Source organism: Simochromis diagramma, unplaced genomic scaffold (assembly GCF_900408965.1).
Source record: "Simochromis diagramma unplaced genomic scaffold, fSimDia1.1 OVJJ01000421.1, whole genome shotgun sequence".
NCBI classification, from domain to species: Eukaryota; Metazoa; Chordata; class Actinopteri; order Cichliformes; family Cichlidae; genus Simochromis; species Simochromis diagramma.
Genome location: NW_024387250.1, coordinates 3,755,491 through 3,778,551, shown reverse-complemented (window position 1 = coordinate 3,778,551; position 23,061 = coordinate 3,755,491). Strand labels below are relative to the sequence as shown.

Genomic DNA, 23,061 nt, shown 5'->3' with positions numbered 1-23,061 from the left:
TTTGGGATGTGGTGGATCAGGTGTGCAGCTGACAAATCAAATCTGCAGCTTCTGTGTGATGTCATCGTGTCAATATGTGTCAAAATCTCAGGATTGTTTCCAGCACCTTGTTGAATAAATGTCAAGAAGAATTAAGGCAGTTCAGAAGGCAAAATGGGATCCAAACCTGTACTAGTAAAGCATATCAAAAAAAAAAAAAAAGAAGAGGCCAGTGGGTGTATGTCACAGACAGCTTATTAATGTCTGGAGAGCAGCACAAGTGCAATTAGTTTAAGAGCTGCTTAAAGAGAAATGCATTACATCACCAAATGTTGCACCGGGCAATAGCCAATTAACTAATAAGTGTGTCATAAGGTCCGTGTTGCACTGATCCCAGCGAGGCTGGAAGCTGATTTACAATACGAGTGCAGAAACATTCTTCAAATATAACATGCTTTTAATTACTATGAAAGAATTGTCTGGCAGGAAGGAGATTTAAAAAAAACATTTTTATTAAAGACAGACATTCAAAGTTGTTAATAATGAAATAATGCAAATGATATACAAGAGAACCCTGAAGATACAATTGTTCAGTGGTGTTGATAAGAAGACAAATACATCAGATGCCATGCCACAGTACTTCCTAAAAGCCACCCAGATGCCCCTTGCCCTTTAAAGAAAAAACCCAGGAAAGTATCTGAGACTAACGAGAGAGCATATGCAGACAGGGCCTGTATTCTAATAAATAAAATGCGGTGTAACTGCCCTGCAGTTTCAATAAGATCACTGAACTTTTAAACTTTAAGAAAGAGCTTTTGTTTGAAAAGTTAAACGATGAATCGGGGTGATTTTTGTAGACACCCAGAAAATAAAAAATGCTAAATTTCAGACCACTCCCTCGCTCAGCATTCTTTCCCTTTGTATTTACCAGCACAAACTGTCATGAGCCAACTTTCAGCCACACACAAGAAACCCCTTTTTTTACTGGATTGCACTTACTCTAAACCATTTAGTTCACCATTGCATCTAAGACTGGACATACAGACTTAATCTATAACTACATGCTTGTTTTTTTTTTTTTTTTTTTTTTTCTAAAATGTTTACCCCCTTTTTTGTATAAAAAAAAAAAGAAACTTGAAAGTCAGTAGCTGATTTTAAAATCAGATAAATACATTTTGCTGTCCAGCAACAAAGCACAGAGCTTCAAGTTTGAGCTCCTGGCTTGTAAGATTTGAAGCCTTTCTGCTGCCTATGAGTCATCAGAGTGAAGAGAGGACATGTTTTTTTTTTTTTTTTAATGGAATCGGCTGACCTATCAGCTTTTTATCGTGGGCTCTCTATTTATCATTAGAGCCTGGGTGGGGGTCGAGAAGGCGGGGGTCCTGGTGGACCCGGGGGTGTGCGAGTTGGGGGTGGACACGGAGGTGGTCGTACCATGGATGGGGGTTCCCTTGCAGGTGGTGTGGTGGATGAGGGTGGTGTGGTACGGGGCCCCCTTGACGGAGGCTTCGTGCGGGGAACGGAGTAAGACACCAGAGGTTGCTGTTCAAAAACCGGAGGAGCGGGCGGAGCCGAGGGAGAGCAATGTGCACGAGGAGGGGCCTGGTTGTTTGGGGTGGACTCTCCATCTTTGACGCGCTGAAAGCGAATACAGCGGCCCTGCATGACAAACGGAGAGAGATGGTGGTTTAAAAAAAACAACAACAACTGCTACACATTATCATTTAAAAGCAGAACGCAGATTAAAATACAGTGCATCTCTGTGCACTGGCACTAAGTTTTTAAGAGCCACCAGCCAAGATGGGTTGCGTGAGACTTCTCCCAGCTTTACTAACACAAGGATGTGTGTTTTAGGGCCTGGAGGGCACACAGAGCTGCTTCTGTCTGCTGTCCACACCTGCACTACAATAGCTGTGATTTTAGCAAAGACGCCGAGTTATCGCACAGGCAAGTACACACATACATACACAGAGGGCAGCTTTTTCTGTTTCCCCTCCTCTTCTCTTGCAACCTCAGCAGTGACTAGTCCTTTCTTGGCGTAGAACAGAAAGTGGTTTATGTCTCTTATGTGCTTGACTTGAAGGAATGTAAAGGAGGGATTTCAATATCACCACAATAGTTAACAGAAGCCATTTAGCATTTTAACATAATTTACAAGTCAGGGAGAATGGAACGCTTCTCTTATTGTCCTCTCTGTTCCCCTGCATAGCATCCCTCTGCAGACACACACATGCATGCTCACTTGTCCTGCTCAGTCAGTGTGTGAAGGATGGAGAGTAGGTCTCTGTGTCACAGACCCTTGGTGGTCTGATTATAACACCTTATTAAACAGAGAGGCCCTAAAGTCACACAGGGGCCATTAAGAGGGCCTCAGCAGCAGTAGCTTTGTAACTGCAGGGTCATTGTGTTGTATGTGTGTGTGTATGAAGGGTGTGTAATTGATTGGGGGCGGGCCGGGCGGGAGGGGGTGCTGACTGCTTTGGTGTTGTTGCCGGGCTGCTGTGAAAAGGCCAGTTTGTGAGCAGCAGAGCAGCAGCAAAACACCAGAGAGAGCATATGGACACAATGAGAGCACAAGCTCATGAATATGAGTATTCATGTGTGTGTCTGTGTGCGAGAGAGAGAGAGACTGTAAACATGCATCCACCAGAACATATGGCCTCAAATGAAACCTCTGGCTCATGAATAACAGAAAGAGAGGTGGAGAAACCTTCATTAAGGTGATATGGACATATAAGAGCTATGTGAGAGGTCAAGAATGAGTCACTTGTGATGGTCACTCTCCCCATTTGCCCCTGTGACTGTGTAATATCTGTCCCTACTTTATCACCCCTCTTGGCATTTGTTTACTTCTGAGCCTCAACTCCTTTTCAGGAGAAAAACAAAGCCCTGAAACACCTCCAGCATCCCTGCTTGCACCACTCTTCTGACAGACACACACACAAAGCAGATTGTTTTGTACGCTCAAGGGGAACTCTCTTTCTCTCGCACGCACGCACGCACGCACGCACGCACGCACGCACACACACACACACACACACACACACACACACACACACACACACACACACACACACACACCGCCATTATAGTAAAGCAAACAGGAAAAAGAAGAGCGGAGGCACATCTGACCTGACAGCTCTGCCTGTCACCTCGCATGACATTACAGCAATTCACTCACATAAGGAAAATGCTGTGTGCGAACTCACGAGAGTTAACACACTTCATTGGCAGTTTAGGGTCGATACAGCGCAGATCTGTAATGTCACATTTTGAGATCCCTCCCCCACATAAATGAACATAAAGGGGCGATAAGCAGTGCATTTAAATGATACCTACCAAACATTTTTGGTTACTGTGGATCAGTGTTTCCCGACAGCCCTATCATTTAATCTCAACTACCCTTCCCAGAAACAACTTAAACTGGGACTAAGAAGTAGTTCCCATGAAAACAGCTGACAACCTTTTCTGTTGATTATTCATAATACCACTGAAATAGATGCTGCTGATAAAAACTGTTTATTTGCATTTAGACTTCCAGTGAGCAAATGAACTCTGTGATACTGAAACACTGTTGTGGTGGAAGAAACTTAAGACATACACAGATGTGTGAGAAATTATTGAAGAACTCCAAACCCTAGAATTGACACTGAGGAGTTCGAGGAGCCCTATTATGATTTGAGAAGGATTTTTGCTGAGATTGCTTCTGTGCACTTTCCCTTTAGAGGAAAGAGTGACTGTAAAGTGTATCCTGAGTGGGAATGATCTCCTACTGGATTGTTTGATTTGGATGAAAATGATGTGACCCATGCATCAGCCTAGTAGCCTGTGGGAGATTTGCTGTGATGTGAAGAGACTTTATATTGATTTTTCATGTAACATTTATAAATTTGTGTAAACTAATACTTTCTATAAAGTGGTGAGAAGAAAAAAAGAAAGGGGAGGGGGTTAGAAGAGGAAGTGCTCATTTGTGCAGTCTGTTCATGAGAACAGAGAGTTGGTGACCGCCCTCTGGTCTGGCCTGTACTGTGTGACAAGAGCCATCAGCGCCATCAGCTCCAGGGACAAAAGAAGGGAATCTCATCTGTCACAATATGGCTCGTGGCCTTTCAACTGCCCATCTGTTTGCGTGATGCTTGCTTAGGAGAAGTGACATGCACGTTACAGTAGCGCACACACACACAAATACACGGAAATGCACGCACACATGGCAGAAAAAGAGATAAGATGCAAACTTGGAGCGTGGCAGAAACTGGCAGGCCGCTGATGGCTGTTTGCAGAGGCAGTGAAGTAGGAGTAATGTGGGGAGAAAGCAGGACAAGCACCTCCTGAGCTGCTGGTTAACAAGCTGGACTGGGAGGTGTGATAGTTAATGCTATCTACTGCTGTACTTTTTGCCACCACACTGGGGCTTCTTAATAACCAGCTGTGCTGAGGTTTCTGGGTTTTGAAGAGATGTTTGTTGTTTTTACTGTGTGGAAGATCCAAGCCTGGCTTTATCAGCGATGAGCAATCACTGTCGTCTTTCATGTCTGATATGGCTATCAGCACCTATTCTAAACATTCTCCTCCTCTGCAGCAAAAGTGAATCCCCTCGTTTTTTTCCATGTGAGAAGTAGCGTTTTTTTATTTTTCTCAGTTAATGGCGCGTGAAAGGAGGTGGGTGGGGGTTATTGTTGAGTGTCTGTGAACCGCAGCCCCACAGAAAGTGTCTGACAAAGACTCGAGAAACTTCTGCCATGACAGAGATGAACTGTTCTGCGCAGTGAAAAAAAAAAGATGTGTAGGATGGAAAGAAAAGATAAAACCAGCGGTGGCGACCACTTTTACAGACGCGAGCAGACACACACTCGCACTGTTGCACAGTAAAGATGAATCATGTCATTGAAGAGCACAAATCGATAAATTTTACAGTGATGAGACCACAGCTATGAGAAGCGACAATGACACCATTTACAACGGAGCAGATGTTTCACCATGACAACCAGTGTGATGAGGAAAACATGTCTTTGGGGGTTACGAGATGCCAGACGCGGGGGTCAAGGTTAGATAAGAGGGACCGCTCTGCTCTCCGTCTCGATCTGTCACACTCAGTTGCAGGAAACGTAGTGATGTCATGATTCAGGACTTTTCAGCAGTGGCAGTAATGTCCAGTAATAGCACATTCAATAGTTTTTTTTTGGTTTTTCTCATAAAACATAGCACTTAAAACAAAGAATGACACAATTTGTATATATTTGTTTACTATAATCATGACTTAACAGTAAACAGTGATGGTGAAACATGCTATTTGAAACCTCAACAGAAACCATGTCATTTTCTGGGAGTCAGAGGGAAAAGTACATAACAGCACAGTACGCCTTGTGTGTGAACAATTGCAGCTTTGACAAAGAGAGTCCTGTCTGTACCTCACTATTTCCCCTGTGAATGTTTTTCCACATGTGTTTGTGTGGGTGTGCGTGCTGAGAACTGGGGTGCTGCATTAAAGATTTCCCTATGTCTTTATGGTGTCGTTATGCAGCGTGGCAGACAAAAGAAGGATGCAGATGCTCTACGGAAAGACAGAAAACCTGCTGTTTAGAAGGCAAGCCCCCTAAATTACTCGTAATCAGCAAATTATAGTTTGTGTCAGCCGTTGTGCATCTTTGTGGTTTCTTAAATTGCAGAAACGGATGAAAATGTAACTTGACTGTAGGTAGAAGCAGGCTCACCTCGTCTCCAGGCTGCGGTCTCATCAGAGATACCTGGTCATAGCCTCTCCTGAACAGAGCCCAGATAGCGTCTAGTTTCCCCTGGGGAGTCAGGAAAGTGAATTAAAAATGGAGGATTTATAATGAAACAAATGTCATATATAAATGAGAGTGATTTAAAACAAAAAAAATAATCTAAATAAATTATTTTTAGTGTGTTCTGCCAAGGTCCACAGACAGAGAATGAGACTGATTATAATGCCAAATAATATATGAGTTTTTGAAAAGGACCTTAATACCTTAATGTCCAGTGTGCCATATTTAATACATGAGTTTTTGTGAGTTTTTGAGAACATCATCAGTGTGATTTTTTTTCCTCCTGAAATACTCTATTTAAAAAAACAATTTTAATTTTCTGGCAATTATTTGCTTGTCCAGCTCTTGAAAGGGTTAATGTACCTGTTTATCTGTATATCATTTGCTTTACTAGATCCTGAAATATATGATCAATTATCCATATGTTTTGATTGTTTGTCATATGATTTTTATTTAGGTTAGGTGCTGTACATTTTGTAGCGTTATATAAAGATAAATATAGTTGACTTCCTCTCCTGCGGTTGGATAAAGTAAGCTACAAACATAAACGGAACATTTAAAGAGCGTTCCTATGATAAACTTACCTGAATTGGGGTGTACCACCTCCTCTGTTGTGGGGGTCGACGGGGAGGCTTTCGGGGCTTGGGCTCATAGGGTTCAAATTCCTGCTCCGGCATCTTCACAACAGCATTTTTAGGTTTGTCCAGCTTCGCACCTTCCTCTGTGGATCCTTTCTCCCCCCATCGCACCTTAAGTAAGAAAAAAACCCTTTTTTTCTTTTTTGTCCGTTTGCCTTTTGCAAATTCTGAAAGTTGAGAGTGAGTGAGTGTACCTCCATGCGCTTGATGCCACCTACTCCTCTTCCTCCATAATATGAGGCATCCACAGTGGGCCACTTTTTCTTGGGCAAACCATCATCATCATCTGACTCCTGTTAGCGAAGCCTCAATGAGGATACAGCTCATATGCTTAAACACTGTTATTACTATTACTTTACTATATTAACTGCAAAAATAAGAAATATTGCAGTAGTCCTGAATTCTTATGCAAATCTCTGAATAGAATGAGAGAAAGGGAAAAAACTGCAACAGGTTCATGTGACAGGTGACTCACAGGCTCAGGAGGAGGTGGAGGAGGAGGCTCTTTGATCACCTGAAGAAGAGAAAAATAAATTAATAATATAGTGTAAACAAAAAAAACAGTGTAGTTGCTTTCCTGAAAAACGAGGTCATTTGGTCTGTCCAACTTACCACAGTGCAGCAGAGCGGCCAGAACCACCACATCAGCAGCAGAGCCAACAGCAGGAATACCACGAGCAAGGATATCAACACGATGGTGCCGTCAAACTGCGCAAATGCAGATGGACGGGATAACGGTTAAACAGGAATAAAACACAAGTGAAGTGAAAACAAAGGGAAAGTGAAAAGCAAAAGTACTCACAGCCTCCTCTGATGACAGACGCAACAGAGGAGAATTCAGAGGGAAAGGAGAGATGAAGATAAAAGAGCCAAAAGAGAAATAAGACAGCTGAAAGAAAGTTTTTTTCAAAAGAAAAAAAAGGCAGCATGCCAGAGAGAAATATTACCATCTAATGTTGTGAAGCTGTAGTGTAAGCTACACTGGATCTACTTACACATTCAGTAGTAGTGATGTGAACAGAGCTGGTGATATAGGAGAGGCCTTCGTTCATGCTCACCTGCAGGTAGATCACTCTAAAGAAATACAAAAAAACAACACAAGCCGGCTGCTGGTCATCTAACACAGAAGTGCTGACATATCACATCTGCTTGTATGAACACATTCACAGCGTAGCTTCAAGCTACTGTAAAAGTTTAACCAGGTGCCAAATACTTTCTTGCTTTGTCCATACTTGCTCCATTATAAGCACACGAAAATATGCTGACAAAAACACAGAGCTAAAAGCGTTCGAAGAGGTCAGCGAGGTCTCCACCCACGGGAGGAATCTCTTCTGCTTGGACTGGACGCAGACCTCTGATGTGGAAACCACAGACAGCTAAAATGACTTCTAATTGTACAGCATTCAGCACCGATATGCGTAGCTGTAACTACTCAAGTACAGGAAGGGCGGACACAAGGGTGGGAAAAAGCAAATCATTTTAGATGGGAAGATAACAGGATAGAATGGATGGAAATGAAACTGTAAATAAAATAAAACAAAGGCCAAGACATTTGAGCCACATACGCTGGCAGGGGGTTAAAGAGCAGACTGCTGGAGTGTAGAAGAAGAATGGAGAAAGACTTCTTGTGCTTGGTCTAATGGTTTAGGGCGACACAGACAAGGGGGGTATTGAGCTTTGGGTTAAGTTTGAGGAGGGGGCGGGAAGGCGGAGGTCATTGCAGGGTGGTGGGATGGCTGGGAAGATGAAACAGAGGCGGGGGATGGGAGAAGGAAAGCCTTTCCTCATCCACATCCCCTCAGCGCTCTACGCCACTGTAGCTCGTCTCATAACTCATGCTGACACTGACTTGGGAATAGAAAATTGGCGGTGCAGGTGCCACTAATCTTTTCTTCTGCGTCTTCCCTCCTTTTTCTGTCTCTCCTTCCCCATCCTGTGGTCAGCCCTCCTTTCAGGCAAGGGACAGGGTGCTATCAGCTCCACGCTGACAGAGAGATCTCAGCCCCTATCAATCATCAATCTGCCCACTATATATGTCTTTGCCCCACATATGTGTGTGTCTTTGTGTGTGCGCTCAGGAGGGGGAGCTGCATCCGGAAGGTTCCCAGTCAACACAGATTTGTGTGACAGGACCGCCAGTGCCTTCATTCTAACCGACAGTGCGACTTGGGTGAGACAGGAGGAGAGTGAGGGGCTTTTGGTGGAGACCCTCGCTGATGCTGGAAGCCGGAGTCCCTAAGATCTCAAGTAAAGCTGAAGACCTAAAAATTCCTCAACAGGAAGCAGTTCACATATCTAAAGTGTAATAACTTTAGATATGTGAACGAAAAATTTATTTCATCACTGGTTTATAAAATTGCATAAAATGGTTTTTATAGTTTTAGTATAATCCATTAACATGAAAAATTGTGCACCAATTAAGCTTTTTTTAAGCTTGTTGTGTGTTATTATTTGATAATAACATGCATATAACATAATAATCACATATATCTACTGATGTTTAAGAAGCTGATTTTTTTTCCTTAATAAGTGATTTAAAAGAAATCCATCTATTCCCTTCCATTTAACCTGATCAGGGTTGTGGGATAGCCTGGATGATAGCCTGGATGATAGCAAGAGGCAGGGTACACCCTGGACAGGTTGCCAATCTGACACAGGGCTAACACAGAGAGACAGACAGCCAGTCAGTCACACTCATTCACACCTATGGGCCATTTAGAATCACCCATTAACCTAACGTAACCTTTGGACGGTGGGAGGAAGCTGGAGTACCCGGAGAGAACTCGGGGAGAACATGCAAACTCCTCACAGAAAGGCCCCGCCCTGGACTTTCAACTCAGGACCTTCTTGCTGAGGCAAAAGTGCCTACAGTGCATCACCATGCTGCCTGTTTTTTTTCCCTTTTATTTTTTTTTAATGAGATGTTTGAAAAAATGTTCTGTGAAACTGAAAACCTTTGTGATGAGCATTACGATCATGCTAAGAATGCTAAAACAGTCCAATGGGAGAGAAGAAAAAAGTATATAAAAGTGTATAACACCTGTCCAACCTGAACAGTGTCACGCTCGCCTCACTCTACATTTCCACTTCTGTCGCAATGAACTCATCAGCCAGCTGTTGGCCTTCTCTCTGGACCCTTCAGCCACCACAGCTGACTTGCTCTTTAGTAGCACTCAGGGTTTTAGGCAGTATCGACTCTTCTCTCCTCTGTTACATGGAAGGACGCCTCCTTCAGGCATCACTGCAGAGTGTAATGATGCTGCCTGTTTCGATCTGCTCTCAGGAGGAGCAGCTCCACCTGCTACAACAGCACACCAGCAACAAAGATCAGACAATAAAGCAGAGACACGTACAGGGTGTTTGCTGGACTTTACAGTTTGCTCCATATGTCTTTTACATTCTGTCATTATGTCAAACCCTAAACAGTTATATGCCAGTAATATACTACTTTTAATGTTCAGTATTAAAAAAATAGTTTGGTCTGTCAGTTTCGTGAGTTCTTTGGAGAAAAAATATTTCCTCCTTATCTCTGAGCAGTGGTTCCCCATCAAAGCAGTACTTTTCACTGGCGGATAAGAAAAGCTCAAATCATGCTAAAAATCTGAGTGACAGAAACAAGACAGATGATGACTGGGAGGTGTCTGAGGCCACAGGCCTGAGTGTATAATTATGCACAAGACTGCAGGCAGAGGGGATGGAAGGGCTGCTGGGCCTTTATCCTCTCCAAACTCAACCCACAGCATCTCTGTGTCTGCCCCGCAAGGAAATTGTGCTCTGAATTACCAAGGGCAAAGCTGGAATCCCTCAGAGGAAACTTTACACTGCCCCGCTGACTCCACTCACACTTTGTCTCTGCCAAAGTGCCAGACAGAGATTAGGAGCATCACACACAAACACACCGGAGTTGTGAGGTTCTCTCGAGCAGGCTCTCATTAAGTCATGTTCCTGGGCTCTACTCCTGTTGTCCCCTTGTGATTGGTGTCTGGCTTCGTTAGCTGTGACAAACATTGATTGATCACAGACACACAATGACTTTGGCCCTAATTTGTTCAAGGACAGCAGTCTTCTGTGTCCACAACAAACTTGAGAGCAGCTGGCAAATGTCCGCATTACAGCTGTACTGGGATAGTTCAGAGACTGGAGCCACAGCTGAGAAACAATCTGAGGTAAATAAGGGTGGAAAAACAAGATCTGAGATGTGCTACTTACTTCCCCACTTCCTTTACCACAGGAGCAGGGCACAGCAGAAAGGTGTCCTCTATTCCAGCTGGTCTCTCATCTACATGGGGAAAAGCAAAAATCACACTTCTTAAACAACTTTTTTTTTTGCTTCTGATACTTATAAGTTTTTCTTTCAATCATGCCAAAATCATGTCCAATACACAATACTTGGCATTTAAGCATGTTTTGCCCCATCCTTAAAATAGAACCACAAGAATGTTATAAAATGGCAATTTCAGAGCTCACTGGATGGGTTACAGCTGAAACTATTAGGGTGGAAAATTAGTTCTCAGTAGAACTTGAATTTTATCTTAGAAAATGAAAAGCATCTGGCATTAATTCTCAGAGAGGATTCTGGGTGGAACCATTATATTATGGATGGGTTCATGCCCTTTGTGTTTGGTTTGAGATAAAGTCCTCTTAAAGGGTTTCTGGTTATCAGATAATTATCTGCCATGTAAAAATTTAAATAAATAAGCAAATAAACCACACCATATTTACCATAAATCAGTTTTTTTTCTTGCTTCAGTGTTGTTTCCTTGTGTAATTATTGAGTGTTTCTAGTGAAATTGCTATTAGTTTTAATCTTTTAACTTTATGCATCAAGCAAAAGTTAAATTATATGCAACATTCTTTGACTGGAAGAAATTTGTTTAACATTTAAACCTATTTTCTGCACATTCCAGCACATAAAATAAAATAGTTTTTGTGTTTACACTCACTCTTTCAAATAGATGCAAGTGAAACACAGCAGAAAATAAATAAAATCAAAGACTCAGCGGTCCTGTTGCTCTATTTTCACCTGTAAAGCAGGAGTGGGGTAGGCGGAGGTGTGCCCTGGTGCAGGTGTGCCGCAGCGGTCAGTTGAAGAATCCGCGAGTTTCTGTGAATTTCCCATTACGTCGTTGCGCACTTTTTTTTTTCGCTGTAAAAAGAAGTTTTCTTCCCACGCACAACGAACACTAATGTTTTTGTCACTTTTTATGGAATCAAACTCAAAGTAAGGTCAGTACTTCCACGCTTTAAACGCTGCATGCTCATACTCTCCTGCACTCGATATATTATCCATTGTTGATCTGCACACAGCTGTTGCCACGAACGTCGCACTCGCTTACGTCATTGTCATGAGACACTTTCGCAAGAAAATCACGGTTTTAGTAACGCAGCGTGCTTACGGGAAAGTAACAGTAATCTAATTACCGTTTTTGCAATAGTAATCCCTTACTTTACTCGTTACTTGAAAAAAGTAATCGGATTACAGTAACTGCCCATCTCTGGTTATGACCCTCATTTTCAGTGGAAAAAGCCCAAATGGGGCGCACCAGGTTTGTGTACTCATGCAACATCTATAGGGTTTTGAATTTAACCCCACAGAGTCCAACTTTCTGTTACAATGTCCCGAGGACTCTAAGGGAGAACATTCAGTGGAAACAAACCTGACCTGCCATTGTCTGGCACTGTGTGACAAACTGAAAATGCAGGAATTTTTTTGACAAGTGCAACCTTGAAATGCAAAATACCTACCCTTCTTTCCAGATATGTCTTCTTATGACTTTTCCCCAGAAATAAAATTATGAAGAAATAACCATTGTGCAAGCATCACCAGTGCACAATTGCAAGAGGTGTAAATAGGGCTTTTTAGTGATAAAAAATAGCAACAGCACTGGGAACAGCTCAGAGTGATCCAAGAAGGAAGATAGAAGATGGGACATCTGCCACATCTGAACTATTCTAATAAAAGATTCAATCTGGGACCAGGGTCCTGCTTAATGGCAAGCAGGAGAAAAGGATGCATATTATTTATTATAGTGTTCTTGTGTACATCTGCAGAACTTACCCAAAGTATGTGTATCATTTAATTTGAAGCTGCAGAGGACCTGGTTGATGTTTCTTGCATGGAGAAAGCCATTACCTCTCACAACCACCTGGAAACTCTCTGAGAGAAAAAATGGGTCCAGACATCAGGAATGATTAGTTATACAACCACTTATGAGAAACAATGGTAATGCATATATTTTTTAGCTGCACAAGAGTTACAAAAGATCAAATTACTGCAGAAAAAGTATGCAGTCATTGTGGGCCAGACAGCCAGTCCCTTGCTCTGTCGGGCTCAACTTGAGCAGTGAGAACTTGTGCATGCCTCATTACTGCTTGTTTATATCTGTGTGCTTGTGCGTGTATGTGTGGAAAGGCCATAATATGCTCCAGTGGTGCTAATGCTAAAAGTGTTGCTATTCAGAAATATCTCAGACTGTGCAATAGCCAGGAGGTGTGTGCGAATGTGTGTGTGTGTGTGTGTCTTTTGACCTTTAATTTCCCCTAGGCACTGTTAAAGTGCACTGACAGAGGCTTGCCAGCATATGCCGGAGTGTCTATGTGGCTGCTTCCCAGCATATGTTAAAGAGCGGGGAAAAAAACACTTGCTTAAAAACATGCCTGCTGGGCTGACAACAGCACAGTACTGTCAAAGTAGGTCTGACCTTACCTATGGCACTACCACACGGCGTTAGCTCTTGTGTGTGCCTGTGTGCAGATCTGTGCGTGCGCTGTAATTCTGCTTCTCTGTGGAATGTGCAGGCATTTGCATGTGTTCAGTGTATGCATGAATGAAAGTGTGCACACAAGTGAACTGAGGTTTCCCCTAGCAGTATCCTGGCTAATCGAAGGGAACATTTGCCAGCCACATCTTTAGCATTTAAAGCACCAGCGTGAAGATCACTGGATAAAAACATCACAGGTCGCGGGGTGTATATGTGACAGTATTTCTTTAAAGGTCAGACAAGCTGCCATGAAATCCATGAATACAGATACAAAGAAAGAGAAAGAACTGAGAAGACAATCGAAAAGCAAAGAAACACCAGAAGTTTATGTGTTTACAGATGCTGCAAAAATGCTGAGTGCAGATTGAAGTCTGCAGACAATCCACGATTTACATCAACAATGGAAATTAGAATTATACTCGCACAAGCATATTATAATGCATTTGTTTAAAGACACTACAAAATCTGCACCAAACTCCTTGCTGACCTCATACAGCTGTGTATGTGCTTATTGACAGATTCAGTTTATCTTCACTTTGGTTTTATTTAAGAAACTTTATACAGTAAATCAAAGACCCTGTGACATTACAGTAGGCAAAACCCAGTTCACTGACCAAAACCTGAACCAATCACCTCATATATAAGCAAGTAGTGGTGACACAATATAATATAATATAATATAATATAAGTTGTGGTCTATGTGGTTTGCAGTCAGACCAAGCAAGCTACACCATGGCATAGCTCACACACAAAAACCCACAATCTGATGCTAAATATACTCCAATGAAAGGGATAGATTTTGCTTTGTTCTTGGGCATGTAGAAGTATAGAAAAGTAAAGAAACCCCCCCAAAACAACACAGGAACAAATCAGGACCTCATTTATCCAAAAAATGTGAGAAGTCTATAATATTTCCTAACCTTATTTAAAAATAGATATTTTCAATTGTCATTGTCTGACTGATTGAAAACAGCAGTGTTTTCTTAGCTAGAAATGTCTCAGTCACAAAATCTATTATACACACACACACCAGGCTTGATGTGTTAAAAGGTCACTCCTGTCAGACACATGGTGGATGAGGACTGGTGGTGCCCCACCATCATGTCCGACACATATGCTGCTGCCCTCTCCTGTCTGCTCTCTGCTTTTCCTGCATGGCAACGTGTCCATTTACATCCACACCTGAATGGCTGACAGGGATTTTGTTTTGTACGAATATGTGATTATACATACGAATACGCATGGGCACTGAGTGTGCGGAGAAAAGGGGGTACAGCTTGTCCCAACAGTGCCTCTTCAATCACGTTAGTGCAAAAGGACAGTGAAGGACAGGGAGGGGCAAAGGAGGAAGGCACGGCGGGTAGAAAAGGGTCAGACGTTAATGAAAGCAGCTATCTCTCCTGTCATGTTAGATCGAAGGCCGTACTCTCACTGTCCTCAACGTGTGCTTGTGTGTGCGCGCTGGGAATCAGTGCTGTCATGTCTTATAGTGTGGCCCAACGTTCACTGTCTAGTCTGATGGCCTGTTTGCAGGCAGCTCGATCTGGTCACTTCACATCAATGTGAGGGACGTGTCTACACACGTGCCGGGAGATGCGTGTGCGCTAGCAGACTAAAGACCATTTAAATGTGTGTGTTGGGGTAAAGCGTGTACGATATGCTATGTGACTACACGCGGGCCAAGAAAAATAACAGTGAAAGAGACTGTCACAATATAAATGTGGGGTGTCAGTATGTATTCACGCTTCAGTGCATGGCCTTGCTGTTCAAATTAAATCACATAGCTAAATGATAAAAACTGCTTTACTTTATAAGAGTTTGGGGCAGGAGGGCTGGTGATTTCTCCACAATCTAAAGCCTCTTCTGGTATAATGTGAAAGCACCGGATGTCTGATTTCCATTGTATATGTGCACAAATCACAACAAAGGCAGACAAAGTGCACTATAAGCATTTGAGCATATTATAACTTAATTAATTAGGCCAGAGTAAGGCCTTGGTTAAAGTGGGTCCCTGCTTTCTTAGTTCACTGACCATTAGGCTGCTCATCAATCGAATAATAAATGAGGCTGCTGAAGGATATTTGGGCACACGTCGAGTGACACAAAGTCTCTTGCGCACTAACAGAAACTGTAATTATCATGTGAGAACAGCTTCTCCTTTTGTCCTTTTACGGCAACATTATGAATCTTCTCTCATCTCCTCTCTCCACATCCTCTCCCGTCCTTCATATCTCATAATGGATGTTAATCTCCATTGGTTGTCCTGGTAGCAGGGCTGCAAATGCACTCCCTTAAGTGAGTCCTAATAAGGTCATGTCAAAGCTCATCCATCCTGCTGGCTACCCATAAAGGCTCTCTCTTAATGCTTCATCTCTTGCCTCCTACTTCCTTAAACTGCTGTCTAGGAGCAGAAGTGCTGGGCAGAGGAAGTGAGGGAGAGGACAGGGTTTAAACCAACCCAAATGGCTATTTAGCATATACGATGTGGCAAACTAGGCCAGAGATGCAGCCATGCTTGAAGATTCATGGCTAATTCCTCTGACCAACACCCGCAGACCCCTCCTCCTCTTTTTTTTTTTTGCACCCAAGCTGAGCTGAAGCGGCCTTGCTAATTTCCCCCGGCCGTGAATGACAATACGCTCTCTGTCACTCTGCGGTCATAAGCATCCATGCGATTACTCAACCTCATGTTTCACTCCAGAGGCTTTGGATGACTGTCATCTGAAACAATCGCACACCGTGACTGCCCACTCTGTGAACTAGAAAGGGAAAACCCCGGCTCCTCACACCTCTTACCTCCTGCACACACACTGGACGGCTCTGCTGCCAGAATCTCAATGCAGGACTTCTTAATGATCTGAGAGAGAGGGAATGGAAACAAAAAAAAATAGTTATGTGATACCTCAGTAATTTAATATGATGTAATATGATTTTTCATGGCTCTCTTTTGTATGTGTGTGAGTGTTTATATGGTATACATGTGGTATGTGTGTGCCATACTGAGTCAATGATTCCCCTGAGGGCTTGGAAGCCTCCCCATACAGGAAACACATGTTCCACTGTGTCTGCAATAGTTGCAAGCTAGAAACGCATAAAGACACACAGACAAAATAAGATATTTGCATTTTTATGTATTTGGAATATTTCTGATATCTGTCAGTAGATCGTACCTGGGTCTGGTTGAATTCTTTGACTCCTACACAATAAACAATAGCTCCCATAGATCTGGCCCTCTGTGCCTGCAAACAAAAAGAAAGAACAATTGCAAAGAGATTCTTGTGGTCTCGTGGAGCCACTAAAATCTCCCCAAAACCACCATTTTCTCAGTTCACACAGCAAAAATGAAAAAACTGGTGTTGCACAACATGATGCATTCTCCAAAAAAGGGGCATTAACTTTTACGCATCCTGATTATTAATCATTTCTAAATAACTTTAGCAGTATTTATCATCTGTATTTGTAATAAAAGTAACAATGACCATGGCGCAGCCAAGAGGGCAGGTCTTTTGCATCCAAATGGCAGATGCACCAATCAAAGCTGGCAAAATATTAAAGTGGTTTAAAATATGAAAACCATAATAAGGGCCACCAAAGAAGAACAGCACTAATAACATAAAGTTAACAAACAGCTAACAGGCACGCAGCCTACAGTAACGGTCCTCAGCCCGGCCGCAATATTTTCTCGACTGGCTCCAAAACGTTTCTACTTTACAGCACGTCTCACCTCTCTCTGTGCTGTGTCAAACTGCCACTCATTCAGCTCTCCGTCAGTTAAGGCGATGATGACGCTGGCAGTCCCTGCAGAACGCACAACGTTCACGTTCTCTGAAACTTTGCACTGCAATGTATGAAGCTTTTGGGTTGAAGCTTACCTTGTTTCTCTTTATAGATCTGTGCATTAGCCTACATTTAAAAAGAAAGGAATTCAACAGTAAGTTCAACAACAACCGAAACTCTCAGTTACAGATCATAGAAGAGTTACAGCCGGTGACCATACAGTCTAACACCTTGATACTGAGGTAGAGTCAAACCACAGATCGCACTTTGCACACTGTGCTCTGGCAAAGATGGGTGAATGTCTTTAAATGTTTTGCTTAAAAAAACCACATTCCTGTTTTCACAAAAGAAAAAAATTTAATAAAAGAGTAATTTCATTAAGAATGCCTCTCTTAAATACTTAGCTCGGCACTTTCAGGAAGGAGCATGTAATTCATGGTTTGAGACACACCTCATACTTATCTAATTGCTCTTGGTTCCAGCTGCCAGGTACAATTAATGCTCAGTGGGTATTTTCTGGAAGGTTTATGAAGACTCAGATAGTGGTATTTAAACCCAGCCTTACCATCTCCAGGCCTAAGTTCATATACGTGTCTCCACCAGGGATAACCTTCCTCAGAGCCATTAAGCCTCCAGTGATGTCCTCCCTGAAGAATAAACAAACAGCCTTATAAAACATCCTGAAAGGATGTCGCTTTAAGAAAAGACATGGAGTAAACAGAATAGGAAAGATTCAACTGAGTTGGAAAGTAACGTTTTGGCTTAAGTTTTAACCAAAGATAGTCTCACTTTCTGTATTCGTAAGGTTGCATGAAGCTGCATAAAATCTGTTAGCAATTATGCAATATCTGTTCTGTTGATCTTTAAGGGTTACAAGACCAGTTTAACAGACAAAGATGAGTAAAGATAGCATTTTTGTACAGTACTTGTACGCAGATACAGACATAACATAAGGGATTAGTCAGTTACTGATGTGTAGAGTTTACCTGTTCTCGGTCAGTTTCATGATGATTTTTCCTTGTGTTGAGAAGACTATGAAGGACATTCTCAACATAGGGCTGGGAACACAAAGTGCTTTTGCGTTAACATGGACGAAAGGAGAAAACAAAATACTAAAAACACATCAGTGACTAAATCCTGCTGGTACCTAATAAACTTTTCTGCCAGCTGCTCCACAAAGGAGTAGATCTCTATCCAATGATGCTTCACGCTCCCAGACCTGAAAAATACCACAAACACGGACTTGTGTGATGTGATGCTGTAGCAGATTATTCCACCTAGATCAAAAAGAAGGAAAAGAGAAAAGCTGAATTTGAGGTTAATAAACTGAGGTTTATTTTCATGCAGTGATTTAGAGGTAGTGTGCCTACAAATACTAAGGGTTTAATGATTTTTTAAGGAACAGCAGTTTATTTCTTACACAGAGAAGAGCGTCTTCTGGTCACTTAATCACATTCCCTTGCTTTGGACTGTAACCTGTCGGCTGTGTGCTGCTGATTAGCCCGCTACATGCTGCTGCGTACATGACAGTGTCCTTAATGAAATCGAGTCCCATGGGGCTGCTAATGGGGGCTAATTGCTGCTGGGCCAGAGGGTTGAGGTTAGACAGGGACAGATGTAGCAGTCTGCCTCTAGCAGGGACCACGAAGCAGGCAGCTGGCCTGTGTGTGTATAGTGGACATGCATGTGTATGTGGAAGAGTGCAAGTGTGTGTGTTTGACTGTGAGGGGGAACAGATGGTCCCACTGAGTGCAGCCAGCCAAACAACAGGTTGGGGATGCACGGAGTAAAAAGGCTGCGACATGAACAACAGAGGGACCCAGAAGTGACACTCAGCAGGGGGTAAAAGTGTGAGTGTGTGTGTGTGAAGGATGCAACATCAAACAGCTTGTAAACCAAAACTCTCCAAAGGTCAGGCATCCGTGTGTACACATAACAGGGTCATGGGCAAAGTGAAAGTCTGAGCTGGTCAAATTTACGACAGCTCTTTTGAATCTTTTATTTTCCCCAGAACTGCCTCCTCCACTTTTCCCTTTCCCAAGAAGTAAAGGCATAAAAAAGTCCCTGATACAAAAGTTTACTAGTAAAAAAATCCCATCTTAATCCTTTCTTGGTGCAGAGCTCCTATTTGGGAGCTGTCTGGGTTTACTTGACCTTACCTGATTAAGTATGAAACCTAAACTTAATCTTTGAACAGGAAGTCATTATTTCATTATATTAAGAAAAAGTGTGTCCTCATATGGGGCCAGTGGGTTTATTTTACAGGCTAAAGATATGAAGATATGCTTCATGAGGAAGCAGGGTGCTCTTTGTTACAAATACACAAAAGAGGTTTTAGTCCAGTGCGCAGGATAGGAAGTTATGTAACACACTGCCAAAAGTAAAAACTGTGTTTCACGTGTACTGCTCATTAAACTGAGACTAAATCAAAGGGTTCTCTTGTTAGGTAACATTAACATTGCAAACTACAACCAATGAGAGGATGATTGGGCCTCATTTTTGTTACCAGTCCTTTTCCATATACAGAACTTCTGGTTTGTCAGTTGTCATTTTTTCTTCGTGATAATGAAAATATCTGCCAGGTTTCCCCAAATCCTTTTAGGACATTTATATATAGTAGATTTTTTAAAAAGCAGTTTCTGACATTTTATTTGAAAACATATTGTTGAGACAGACAATTCTCCATCCACAGAAAAAGCACAACGCATTCAAAGTCGTCTCCTCTGCTGAAAATTAAAGCAATCTTTCTACAATTTTAGTAATTACCCTTGAGTCTTCTACCTGCATTCCTAAACTGTGAGATGCACAGTCCCCTTTTCCAAAACCAATCCAAAGCACTCGGATCGGTCAGCACAAAACTCTGTTCAGAGCCCAGCCATAAAACACAACACCTATTATTCCATTTGTGGGCAACCAGATAGTCCGAAAAAAATGCAGCATGGTATTCGGTGCGGCTCAGACATGGAGAGCAGGAATGTAGGAAGCTGATGGTCGTTTTTCTAATGTTTATTCTGTGTATACTGAGATGCTACAGTGGAGCGTGCACACAGTCTCCCCTTAGCATGTCTCATAACCTACTGGAGAGTGTAGCAAAAGCAAAACCTGCAAACAAGATGAGTATTGATAAGGTGAAGTCCAATTTAGAGATGATTTTGCCCTATTCTTTTCTTAAATATTAGTCATTGTGTCGCATTTGATATCAGCCAAGAAATCAGTGCTATCTCAGGAGAAAGATCAACAGCTTCCTGAAGGCCTGCTGGAGCTTGCTAGACAGTCAAAAAAAGAAAAGGGGCGTATCAGAGGTTTAGCCATGCGTGACATGCCGTGCTCCCCAGGCTCCTCCTAAACTTTTTGAAGCAAAGGGTAAAGAGAGAAGAGAGGGGTTGACAGATGTTGCCGTGAACATTAAAAAGATCATCAAATATGTCGAGACCAAAGTAAAATGTCACTCAGCTCGTCCACCTCGCAGCTCATAGGTGGCGGTGGTGCACACGGGTCAGCCGAGGACATAAAGAATTTTTTTTTTTAACCATTACCTCAGCATATTTTCAAATGTTATATACCACATTGTTTAGCTGCTTCACCGCAAAATCACATCACTCCGTCTGTCGAGAACATAATTATTCCACTGAAATTCTAACCTGCTATTCTTTTACACAGGGAGGTCACAAATCCAACCATACCTTATGGCTTTGTTGTCATTCTCTCTCCTTGTATCCGTCTACGTTGCATGTTTAGACTTGCTTGTCTGTGACCATGTGCATAAATCTCACCTTGCCGCTCATGCCAAAATAACAGAAACATGCCAATTACAATGTCTGAAACGACATGAGCTGGCGCGCAGGGTAAAATCATCAGGTTTACACATGCCAGAACAGTGGCAGAAGCATCCACAGTGACCATGCGGCCTGAAAAAATGCTTTGAGTCACTAAGAGTCTGTAGAATTTCATAATGATAAAGATATTTAAAGAGCGTCCTGGTGTTATTCTAACAGTACTGATGTCAGTAATAGGGTAATGGATTAAATTCAGACTGGGGACCTTTGTTTGACATTCCCACTGTCTCAAACTTCATTTCCTGTCCACCCACCAGACAACTATGAGTTGAAAAAAGGAGGAGGAGGAAATACTTGGAAAGAGAAACAGGGACATTTTAGGATTTCTCTAAGACCTCTCTAAAGATGCAGGAGTACCACTTTACTTTAAACAGCAAAGTTTTTGCAGCAAACGTTCAAAGTGGAATTCTAACAAAACAGAGAAAAAAATGACTGAATTATCGTCCTGGTGGATGATAAGAGCCAGGTAATGACAAAGAAGATCAGCTGGAGGATGCGCCTTATGCAAGATGTTTCATAACTTACACCAAAGCTGTGCATTTAATTAAAATGCATTAAGAAACCGTTTATCACGCAGTAATATAGCGATCAGCTGAGCCAACATCCAGTGTAAAAGGTGTATTAGAAACAATGTTTTTGTTGTGTTTGTTTTCAGTGCAAAACCCCACTCTTAGTCGTGACAGGAAGCCATTAGTTGATGCTTCTTCTCTTTATTTTGATGGAGCCAATACTTAAAGTGATAACCGGCCCATATAGCACCGCTATGGGGCAGCTGCAGCAGCTGTGTCCGCAGGCGTCATCAACCTGAAACTCTATCCATCCTGCTCGCCCTGCCCACATCCCCTCGGTAAAGCTTGGTCTTTTTGTCTCACCACTTTAAACCGAACTAAAAAGAAAACCATGCTCCGATGTCAAGAATATACTTCCAACTTAAATTTCAATCTGATTACTTGCATGTCCCGAAGACACAAAACAGCGAGTTAAAATGATTTTAAGTATGTTTCTTTAAGTGAAGTCATTGCGTTGCACAGATTTAAGATTAAATCTTGTGATTTGGTGCAAAAGCCGGTTTGATTAAAATGAAGACTCTAGGTATTTTTTCGACTTTACACGCTCACTCGCTTTTCTCAGACTCCGTCACATCAGGACGTCCGACTGACGCGCTCCGCGTTTCCAAACAGCTACACGGTTGCATGGCAATGCGCAGCGACCAGAAATTAACAAAGCAATAAATAATATCCGAGACTCACTTGTCCAGAACAAAATAGAGGTCGAAGGCGCCCTGGCAGGACCTCTCCTCCTCCTCCTGTTGCTCTCCCTGCAGCTCTCCTCTGACCGAGACATCGAGACAGAAAATTCCAACTACAGCCAAGACGAGGAACATGCGAGCCCGTGTCCTCGCCATCTTTCCCGGTTACTGTTGACTACTCCGGCACTGCAACAACTAAAGAGCTTCACATCTCCCTATCATCCGTTTCCAGATGGACTCTGTGCACACACACAGCCCCGTTTCCTAGTTACGTTTTCTTTCACGTTATTTCGAGTGCATTCAGTCTGGAAGAATCTTGTTAAGACCGAGCCGGCCTCTCCAAGTCTTCTCCTTCGATTGAGAGAGGAAGGGGAAAAAAAGAGAAGCACTAAAGCTGGGCAGGATGAAGGAGAGGAGCGACACCCGAGGAGACACACAAAACTCCACTTTATTTTCCTCAAAAACTGTTACCGGGGGAGAGTGGCTGTGTACATCCTCGTTTTGGGGATTTTCTCTTTGGCCTTATCAGTTTGTCAAAAATAAAGTTTCTGAGATGGGGAAAAAGTGTCATGTCCTACTAGTGTGGTTTGATTTTTTGTTTTTCATAGTTGGAAACATCAGACGACCACAAATCAGATGTATTATACATAAATAATTAAATTTATGTCCATGTCTTTTCTAATATACAGTTACCAAAGGCCTAAAGTCGAATATGGTCTCCTATTCATCAGTGCAGTCAGTGAATTGTATAGTGTTAATCAAAGAGTTCATAGCTTGTTTTAATTTGTGCATGAAAGAAAACGAATCCAAAGAGCTGCTCAATACCGTCATATCCACAGGACATGGTGCTGCTGAAAGGATGTCCAAGTGTTCCTGTGATTGTGATACGTTGCCACAAACGGAAGAAATCTGAATTCTAATCCAAAGTAAAACACTATTTTTAGTCTATAGTGTAAAAGTACTTTAACCAGACAGTTGGAGCGCGACCAAAGAGTCCCCCCTTCGAGGCTTCTGCGTCCCCACTTTCTCGTTACA

At 42.4% G+C, this 23,061-nt stretch overlaps 1 protein-coding gene across 1 annotated transcript; it reads right to left on the bottom strand.

The window, feature by feature from the left end:
• Window positions 1-469: 469 nt before the first annotated feature.
• On the bottom strand, window positions 470-22,413 carry antxr1d (ANTXR cell adhesion molecule 1d). The gene is made up of 18 exons (XM_040001089.1): window positions 22,028-22,413; window positions 18,089-18,160; window positions 17,928-17,999; window positions 17,507-17,588; window positions 17,037-17,067; window positions 16,889-16,962; window positions 16,335-16,403; window positions 16,165-16,245; window positions 15,961-16,021; window positions 12,462-12,560; window positions 10,613-10,682; window positions 7,399-7,477; window positions 7,016-7,111; window positions 6,879-6,917; window positions 6,598-6,696; window positions 6,350-6,514; window positions 5,691-5,771; window positions 470-1,638 (listed from the first exon to the last, which is right to left on the bottom strand). The coding sequence occupies exons 1-18, from the start codon at window positions 22,180-22,182 to the stop codon at window positions 1,327-1,329; spliced, it is 1,737 nt and encodes a 578-aa protein (XP_039857023.1). The 5' UTR covers window positions 22,183-22,413; the 3' UTR covers window positions 470-1,326.
• Between the last annotated feature and the right edge of the window lie 648 nt (window positions 22,414-23,061).